General features: G+C 41.4%; 1 protein-coding gene across 1 annotated transcript; it reads left to right on the top strand.

Annotated features, from left to right (window-relative positions):
• The first annotated feature begins 4,385 nt into the window (after positions 1–4,385).
• LOC115373058 (2-aminoethanethiol dioxygenase-like) lies at positions 4,386–8,300 on the top strand. Its single transcript, XM_030071295.1, has one exon. The coding sequence runs from the start codon at positions 4,491–4,493 to the stop codon at positions 5,262–5,264; it is 774 nt and encodes a 257-aa protein (XP_029927155.1). The 5' UTR covers positions 4,386–4,490; the 3' UTR covers positions 5,265–8,300.
• The last annotated feature ends 2,238 nt before the right edge of the window (positions 8,301–10,538 follow it).

Raw genomic sequence — 10,538 nt, 5'->3', positions numbered from 1 at the left:
TCCGTGGGAGTGGGATGACATCTCCTTGGACGGGGCTGTTTTCCCATTTTAGGTTGTACTAACCAGGTTGTGATGAGGAGCCACACATCAGATTTTCATCCTGTTTCTGTGTTTAAGGAGGAAAGTCGGATGGAAAAGACGAGAGTATGAGGATGAGTGCACTTTAAATCACTGAGACGTCGCTAAGACGCTAAAAATACACTAGTGATTATTTCAACATTATGTTTTAATTTCACAACTTTGAATTTATTTGACAAGTGTGACATCCACACAGAGATGGATTTAACTACTGTTTAATACTACTAATAGGCTCGTAGGACTACTATTGCTACTACTACTACCACTTTTACCACGACCACCACTACTACTGCTACTAGTGAAGCAGCTACTACTACGACATTTCCTCACGTTACTGAAACTAAAGAGCTTTTAGTGTACTTGTACCTTTTTAAGTATTTTTTTTAAGCCAGTCATTTTTCTTTCCCTTCAGTCCATGTTTGCCTGAGTTTTGTCCTTCACTGCATTTTAAATCAGATCCATCACAAAGAACATGTGATCAATGACAGACTGTGGAGCCTTTCACAATAAAACCCCAATCAGCAAAGATGAGAAGAGGAACCTGCTTCTACTTTTTGTCATTTTTCCAAATTTCACAGTAAAAGAAATGCAGGAAAGGACCATTTAGACTCAACCGGGCACAAAATGTGGAATAAGTGTGGACGATGAGAGCCATGTAGACTCAACCATCACATGATGTTCTTATCCCCCCATGTGTCAGTTGAGTCTCCAGGGTCCTCACTTCAGTTGAGTGTAATGCCCCTTTAAAAGCATGTAGTTTGCAGGGTGCTCTCTCGCCTCCTTTTCTAACTGCATGGAAAAGATCACAGTTCACATCACGGCCTCATCAGAGTCGACTTTGGGCTCCAGAACATGAAGACGTTTGAGACTGTGAGGACCTTGTTTTTGGTTCCAGTCTCCACCTTCATTTTTCTGTGTGTGGATGTCACTTTTCTCCCAGCCAGCGGTGGAAATCCCACGCTGGAATAAAAGTCTGGAGTTGTTTGGGTTTGCGGGTCGGAGGAGCCTCGGCTGCTGCTGCTGCTGCTGCTCGTTGGGCGAGACGAGCTGCCAGCGTCCCTGTTGCATCACTCGGCTGCAGCTGCTGCTTTGGTCACACACTCCCTCCAGTTTGGTTTTCTTGGGAGAAACACAAAGATCCAGCCTCCACAGAGTCAACAGTGAATCATGTGAGTCTGACTCACTTGTTATGGCTCCATGTTTAGCATTTCAATATAAAGAAGTAGGCAGTTAATTGGGACAGCTTTGCACTTGGGAACACGCACACGCACAAAGATACACACAAGCATGCACAAAGATACACACACATGCACACACACACACACACACGCACACAAAGATACACATGCAAACAGTCACATAAAGAGGGAGAGACATGCCAATTTTTTGTTTAACTCTTTGAAACCAGAACAAACTTGATTTCTCAAGCAAATTAGCATGAAATGACCTGAAAAACAGCAGGAAACCGGTAAAAATTACAATAAAATGACCTAAAAAATTAGCCCAAAAAATAAATAAAAAATAGAAAAATAAAATAGCATCTGTAGGGAAAAAAAACAACAAAACAAAACAAAACAAAACAAAAAACCTAAATGGATTCAGAATTTGGTTTAAAAAAATTTACAAGATAATTACCAGAAAATTAGACATTAGTGGCCACACAGATGCCCAAGTTTAATTATAAACTGAATTCACCTGTGTTGAAACTGAATCAGACAATTTGAAAAAAGAAATATTAAAAAAAATAAAAGAAAAAATTTGCAAGAAAATGGCCAAATTTTTTTTTAAAAAGCTGTCAAAAAATGTGAAAAAAAGAAAGCAAATATTTTCAAAAATTAAAGAAACCATTATTTCCCAGATTATAAACAGTAAAATTAAATATAGATAGAGAACAATAAAATGTGTGTACACATAAAGGTAATTATAATAATAAAAAAAAGAGAAAAAAATGTGTATTAATAATCATAATAGTAACAACAATAACGTTTCAATTTCAGTGTATAGTTATATGTGGTGTAGCAGTGTGAGTGAGGTTATACAATTAGAGAAAATAAATAAATAGATAAATAAATAAATAAAATGAAAACTAGCCAACACTGAATCCTGTCTTGCTTTGTGACCTGCAGTCATTTGATTAAAAAAAAAAAATCTAATTTCTTTTCACAGAGTCTGCATTCAGTCAGGTTTGTCTTTTTATTGGATTTTTTATTTGGGTTAAATTTGGGCTCACTGAAATTTTCTGTCCAGTAAATTACAGCATTCTATTTATTCGTTTGATTTCTGTCCTCCTCTGCGTGCGACGTCTTAGTTTGTTTTCTGTGTCTGTTTCTTTTTCTTGTGAGTTGGGGACCATGATCACAGCCTCACTTTGGCATATTAATATGTTTTCCTGATTTGCCAGGTTAATTCTGTCAGGGTTCAGATAGTTTTGCGGTTCTAAATGTGTTTTCTGCTGCTATGAATTTGGATCTGATTTTATCAAGTGGTTCCAATTTCTTTTTTAAAAAATTATGATTATTTTAATTAAGAGTAGGAACTGGACCAGTTTGGACAATTTCTGTGGATTTTTTTTAAATTTTTTTAACAAAACTCCAGCTGTTCTTTTTCAGCTGGGTTTGTTACCTCTCTCTCTCTCTCTCTCTCTCTCTCTCTCTCTCATTAATTAGCCCACCACTGTAATTAAGGCCGCATTGCCCTTTGTGTGGATGACTTGCTGACTGTTGCAGGCTGTTTGTGTACTTTGGTAACTAAGGACAGGGGTTACTATGGTTGACCCTCACACTGCATGATGGGTATTGTAGTTCATCTCCCTGCCTCATGCCTGCATGTAAAACTGATCTGTAAAGTCATATGATTAACATCCGTGCTGGTGAAAGGACTACAACATCATGACCAACTGCACATTTCAATACTGTAATTAAATGTTATTTTGACTTAATGTGCACAGCAGTTATTGCCGAAAGACTACATGTCCCACAATGCACTGGGTATAAACTGTGAAGCGCTGTCTGGTGCGGACGTGTGTGACAGTTATTCAAAAATGGGGTGTTGTGTTGGAGGCAGTGGAATAAACTGCAGTTCTGGCAAATCCTGTCAGAAATCCGCTTTGATCTCAAGTATTTTAGTCTCATGTTTAACCATGTGACATTTAATATTTATGAGCAAAAAACAACGACAAACAAATCGTAAACAGCAACAAAACAATAAAGTCCAAGTGTGAAATCAACGTGGTGGGCTGGTCAGAGAGGAGGAAAAATGCGAGAGCTCTCACTCCGCCGCTGCCACCGGATACCGAAAATGTCTGGCAAGCTGTCATCATCATCAAGGTGCCAACTGTTTTTAATGTAACGCTTAATGCTTTTGTGTTTTGCCTCTGACATCACGGAGATATCAGTTAACACTGTCTACAGTTTTTAAAGCATCAGCTTAATGTCTAAAATAACTTTTTTACTCTGGAAAAACAATATTTCATTGCTTTTCTAAAGGTTATATAATGGCAATAATTGCTTTGTTAATTATGCTAACAGTGTGAGTTTTTATTGTAAGACCATAAAAAATTATTCCAATGAGCACTATTACCTTATTTTTGTGTATTTTTATGTATTTATTTTCACTGGTGGCTCCTTTCCTTTTTTAGTATTTATGTAATTCCTCATTTGATGTTTTTTTTTTTTTTTTTTTTTTTTTTTGCAGTGATGTAGCCTGAAGAGTAATAGATGGGTATAGAAAACAAATAAATGAAGAAATAATTAGGTGATGCACATATCTATGTATTGATCATGCAGTCATGACATTTTCCTCACTGTTACATAGTTTATTTGAACTGAACCCAAAGTATACTGCAAATATGATGAGTAGCTGCTGAGATCAAAATAAAAATTATAATAATAATGATACAAAATGGTCAGTCATGGTTATGTTACTTTTGATTACATTCATTTATTTTTACAGATAGCTTAATTCTTCTTTATTTTCATTTGTATTTTCAAGTAATTCCTTATTTTATTTGATTTCATTTGATTTTATTCGTTTTATCAGTGATATTGCCTGAAGGGGAATAATTATATTTGGAAAATGAATGAATGAATAAATAATACACTGATTCATTTATGGCTATAATTTTCCTCACTGTTTAATAGTTTGTTTGAACTGAGCCCAAACTTTCCTGCATGTAGAGCTAAATATTTATATTCAGATGAGTTATTGTAACCAGTGATGGTTATGTTGCTGTTATGTCATCTGGATGAATGTCAGCTCCCCTGAGGGTTAACGCCCACTTTCGCAGACCGGAAGACGCGTGATTTTCCGCTGTCGAGTGAGTCACTTCGACAATACACAAGCTTTGGCGCTAGCTGAAGGAGGCTAACGCTAGCAGGCGGTGTTCACCGGGCACGGTCGGGTCGCGGTTCGGTATGATTCCCGGGGACAGCAGCATGAGCTCCATCGTGCAGCGGATCGCCCGCCAGGCTCTGGTCACCTTCAGGCCGCCGCGGCACGCCGGGGAGGCCGCGAAAAGTTTCCAGGAGAACCACAGCAAGCTCAAGAGCCTGCTGACGGAAGTGCGAGCGGCGGACCTGAAACTCGTCCCCCGGCGAGCCGACGGCAGCTGCCCGGCCGCCGGCGTGCCCCCGCGGCCGTACCCCGGCGCGCCTCCCCCGGTCACCTACATGCACATCTGCGAGACGGACGAGTTCAGCATGGGGGTGTTCCTGCTGAAGAGCGGCGCGTCCATCCCGCTGCACGACCACCCGGGGATGCACGGCATGCTCAAAGTCATGTACGGCAAGGTCAGGATCAGCTGCTTCGACAGGCTGGACCGGCCGGCCGGCGACCCGCAGGCGGCTCCGCCCGCCCAGAGAGGAGCCCTGCGGCGCTGCGTGCTCCGCTCCACCGGGGAGTACACGGAGGAGAGCGGGCCGTGCGTCCTCAGCCCGGACCGGGACAACCTGCACCAGATCGACGCCGTGGACGGACCCACGGCTTTCCTGGACATCCTGGCCCCGCCGTACGACCCGGACGACGGCAGGGACTGTCATTATTACAAGGTTTTGTCCGAAGCGGAGGGCAAAACGACGGAGGAGGCGCCGAAGGAGAAAGAGAAGGAGGTCTGGATGATGGAGATCACGCAGCCTCCCGATTTCTGGTGCGGAGGGGAGCCGTACCCCGGCCCGGAGGTCTCCCTCTGAGCATCTGACTGACCTGCGGCCTCAAAATGTCCCCTGTCCCAGGCTGCTCCGGGTCAGGGCACAAGGCCTCGCAACGCTTTGGATGGACTTGACTGGACTGGGCGAAAAGATAATTTCTTCTCCAATTAAGTGATTAATTAAACCTTGTGACAGTGGGATGTGATGCTGTGCAGTCTGCAGGCGGTGTTGGCCAGCCTGTGCCTCCTTCATGGTCAAGAATGTAGTTACAGAATGACATAACCAACATAAACACCAAAGAGATCTGACGATAGACTGTATAAACTTCATACAGTCTACATATCTGACACTCAGAATTAGGTGACAGGGTAATAACTTTATGCAGAGGTAAACAGCAGTAACTGTTTTTTTTTTTTTTTTTTTTTTTTCAAAAGGTCGAATGTCAGGACTTAAGTCTGGATTTTGTTTTAGCACAAATTAGACCCGTTTCTGTGCTACTAAACAATGTAAACCACCCACTTCTGCACTAATAATACAGGACAGGAGATAATGGTGGTGATCTCATGCAGTTACTGCTGTTCTCCCCCCAAAAAATTTCATTTTCAGGTTTTGGGAATGAACTGGGAGTGTTTTCATGATGCATTTCTTCCTATCTGTCATCCACTATAGTTTTGCCTCTGCTTTCAGTCCCCATTGTCACCGGGGTCACCCTAACCCTAACCCAGATATCACCCCGTGTGTTGTGGTCTAATGTCTGGATTAGACATCAGACCACAGGAACGCTGTGGCCGTTCAGGCCTCTGAGTTTATGAGTAACTAAATCTCAGGACTGCATGTTGGCAGGGAGTGTGTGTTGATGATTGACAGCCGTAACAACAGTGAGGAAAGCAAGGAAATGGATGCAGCATCAGACTTTTTGAGGAAGTGGTGGAAAATGGCAGCATGAACAGGGTTACCTTCCTAACTGAGGGAGAAGTGGCAGAAAATAAAGAGTTTTATCAGGTACAACAGGCCACTAACACAACCAGGGTTTGGGGTTTGGATCCTGTTGCAGACACATATTGCTGGCTGAAAACCTTGTATTAACAAATATCAACTTCTTACAGACTAGAAGAAATTGTCTTTATTTACTGGACCACTTTGCTTGTTTGAGCTTATCCAGTGCAGTTTGAAAGGGATTTACAAGACCCAGGGTGGTACAGTTTTCTGCACCCTATAGTCAAAGTCAAAATATGGAAATCATCAGAATTGCAGGTTTGAGCTTCTCACATGACACCAGAAAAGCATTAAAGATGTATTTGTGCAAGATGCTGCAAGGTTTATGGTTAAAAGCGCCCGCCAAGTGCTTGATGTTATCACTGTGGGGGATAAAGAGGCTCCTGCTGCTGCTGCTGCTTTCCAGAAAGTCAGAAATTGTGACTCTGTGCAGGAAAAAGTCAGAAAACCAAGCAGGAAGCTACCTGGTGTCATGTCGGCATGGCGTCACGCACGTCAAACCCTGTTATAGCACTACATGTTTATGATCTCTGCAGTACACTTTAAATTATATTTTCAGTCTCATGGCACTCGAAAACGCCTGTGTGGTGAATGGTTGTATGTATAAATTAGAAATATAAACTCGCTCTCACAGTTGCTGACTCGTATGCTAATTGGCTTGCAAATGGTGGCATAATTTGGGGCGAAGAGGATTTCATTGGCGACCATGTTTGTTCTCTTCCTGCCGGCGATTTTAAACGGATCGCAGCACGAGAAACAGCAGCGAGGTGGAAAACGGGCGTTTGCCAGACTTTTCTTCGCTGTCTCTCGTCGGACGGTGTTGGCGTGTTTTTCTAAATGTCTTCCGGGGCTGCAGGCTCCTCTTCAGCTCACATGAAAACAGGAAAATAACCCAAAAACAGAAGAATCGAGGTTTTAACACATCGACAGGACATGCACAGGTTGTAAAAGTCATTCCTCTCAGAGCTGTGCGCATGAATCTCAGGACTCTGCTCTGACTTGTGTGTGATTGACTTGCTGTGGATTGAAAGATGAGGAAAGTGTGTGATTCTGACCTGCACCGTCCCTTTTTGGCAGGAGGACGGGATGGGCTCTCATTTTTTGGTGAAGCTGCGGTCTTTCTTTGAAAACCAGCGTTTGCAAAAAGGCTCATGTTGGGGTTAAATACACAATTATGTTTATTTGAAACTTTTGAGAGTGAAAATGACAACTCCTAGTGCTGCAGCATGTGCCCACACACTGAATAACAAGGCAGAAAGAAATCGGGGATTTTGATTTCAAAATGTACAGCTGCACTATTTAACTGATGGCTAGCATGATAGTAGAGAACATTACAGATTACAGTTAAAGTGTTAATTTCTCATCTAACAAAATAGTCTCAGTTTTGGAACATAGACTGCTTTGTAATATTTTACTCCTTTCTCAGACAGGTGTTTGTTTGTTTGAAATGGATCTGTCGTATTTTGGAACCAAACCTCAACTTGTCCGCTGCTGCTAAACACAGTTTCTGCTCTAAACAGAACAACGACTGACGCTAGATATGCTCTGTATGGTGTTCCTGTGGGAAAAGCAAAATATGACTTTTTGTTAGCAATAATGTTTCTTCAACTTAGCACTTAAAAATCAGGCCTGAGTGCAGAATCCTGTCCTGGAGCAGTCGCTGTTAAATGAACAGAAGCTGTATCGATGCGTTTTTGCCTGTAATGGTTTTTCTGTCCGTTCATATAAAATGTGGTGTTTATTTTGCCTAAACACTGAATGTTGACTTTTATTTTCTATGACTTCTTTCTCTCACAATTTTATTTTTCGTCCCTCCTGATCTTTTGCTTTTTTCTTTGACTGGTCACTAACGCTGCGTTCAGGTGTAACTCAAATTCAGACCTGTTAGATTCACACGAGCTCTTTACGATGTTCGTCAGGGGCGAAACACACAGGACGAGATGGAGCCGCCAGAAAACATTCAAGTAAAGGAAAGATTTATTTGGGTGCAAATTATAAAAAAAAAAAAATCTTTTAGTCTGGACTCACGGTGATTCACAGGCCTTTTTTGTTTATTAACCAAATAAATCTCTTTTGCATCTATTCTGGCAGCTCCATCTTTGTTTTGTTTATTAGCTCTGAAATCAGTGGTTCTCAAAACGGGGTGCACGTTCCCCTGTGGGTACATGGGAGTACTGCAGGGGGGATTTTTTTTAAAAATGCCAAACAAATATATAAATCATGCATAATTCCTGAAATAATTAGCCTGTGTTATAATAAGTTAAATAAAACACTGTAAATCTAAGTTTGAAAAAGCACATTTTATCTCCAGTTCTCCCTCTGGGTTCCCTGAAGGTGTCAGATGTGTGTGTTTGTGCTTTAAATCGTCGAGCGAGGACGTTTGTTCACTCTGACCAAAACAAATCCAGAAAGTGGATCAGTGGTTGAAGGAAGAAGTGAAGAAGAAGCAGAAATACAAACGAGAATCTGCTCAGTATCAGGTTGTTGGTTCACACACTGACACACAGGATTTTTTTCTATTCTCTTATTCTTTTTTTTTTTTTTTGCACTGGTCAGGGTGAAAAAGTATTTCTAAGGGGGAACATCATTGGAAAAAGTTGGAGAACCACTGGATCAAATTGTCTTAATCATTCTGGATGTGGGCGCTCCAGCCCGTTCGACACCTGAACGCTCCCAGGTCGTGTCAAAGAAACGTCTCTGTTTCTTCCCGTGTGCCCTGAACGCAACACCAGAGCACCGAGCTGCACTGAGGACAAACCACAACATCACAAACCAGCGACACCACAACTCTACAAGTCTACATTTATTTGCATTGGCAAGCAGCATCAGTCCAGCAACAAAAAAACAAACAAAAAAAAAACAAACTTTAAAACTTCAGTGCTCGACTCGTTGCATAATTAATAATTATAACAACACATAAACAGACGTGTGACTTGTCCAGTGTCCGCCCTCTGCCGCTCCGTATCGGACATTCAACAAACTGAAATGCTGGTAGGATCGTAGCGAGTGTCTCTCCACACACACGGAGAAGTGTAAAAACAAAAAAACAGAAAAGGAAACAATCAGTAAGTAAGAGACCGGTACATTCAACATGCTCAAACGCTCTGACCCAAATCGTCTGTAAAGCCAATTTTAACATCTGGGTCATGGTTTTGCTTGACTTTTAAGATTTCACCAGCTCACATGTCTCATTGTGTTCATGGTGAAAATGGAAAGAAGGGATATTTTCTTGGACAAGAGATGTTAAAAAAAGACTTAAAACACCTCCAGAGGGTCAAGCTGCCTCTGTAAACCTTCACTTCATTTCTGTTTTATTATTTAAAAAAAAAAAAAAAAAACTCTCAGGTCCAGAAAGCTGTGAAACACGAATCTGCTGATGGTCATGTGGAAAAATATTGTTTGCACGTGGATACACACCGTAAATCCGTTATCGTCTGAGTTCCTGTGATTTCTGTGTTTTGAGGGCTTCGGAGGTTCTCCGCCTGGAGGTCGGCGTCACAAAACATTTGCTGGGATTGAGAGACGATTTACGGCATCAGACAGAAACATCTTTATAAAATGAATGTGGTATCTATCCCCAGTTTCTCTCTGCAGGTTTAAGCCTCTCAGCTCCTCAGTTAATGAACCAAATGAAACCACCTGGAGCCTGAAGCAGGTAAATCACTCCTGGGTGGGGGTGTTTGCTTTGTTTAAGGGATCAGAAGCCAAAAAAGGTTAAACAAAAAAATAAATAAAATAATTAAAAACAAAAAGCACCAGTTTAGTTTACAATCGGCATCAACGTCGACCAGAATCTTCAAATCCAGTTGTGCAAAGTTTAGTTTTGCAGAGTTTTCTACATGAAGTGACTCTTTGAATGGCAGGTTGGTTGGTGGAGTGACTCAAATTCTTCACATTATTCTCTGAATGTCCACAGAATTATAACACCGTCCTCTTAATGCAAAGTCACTCCCTCTTTTCCACAGTTCATGTCTCGGTTGTCTGTTTCTTTCAGCTCGTGTCCTTCACCACTGAAGCTCCACGCAATTTCCTCTCAGTTTGTCTATTCAGGCATTCAAAAAGTCTCCAATTTTGAGGACAAAATATTTTACTTTTGCAAACAGGAGAGAAAAATAGATTTGTGTGGCCTCAGTTAGGACGAGTTGTTACAAAACCTGAAAGTTAAACTCTTTTCCACAGTTTGAAGGAGAAGCAGCTCTCATTTCTCAGCTGAGGCAGTTTTTTTTTTTTTTTTTTTTTTGCATGAAGTTTGAAAGGTTTTGGTTTGTCTCCTCTCGTGTCTTCAGGCCAGAGATGGAGGAGCACAAACCAGTAGCTGCA

Source organism: Myripristis murdjan, chromosome 15 (assembly GCF_902150065.1).
Source record: "Myripristis murdjan chromosome 15, fMyrMur1.1, whole genome shotgun sequence".
Classification (NCBI taxonomy): domain Eukaryota; kingdom Metazoa; phylum Chordata; class Actinopteri; order Holocentriformes; family Holocentridae; genus Myripristis; species Myripristis murdjan.
This window is presented reverse-complemented; position numbering and strand designations above follow the sequence as displayed.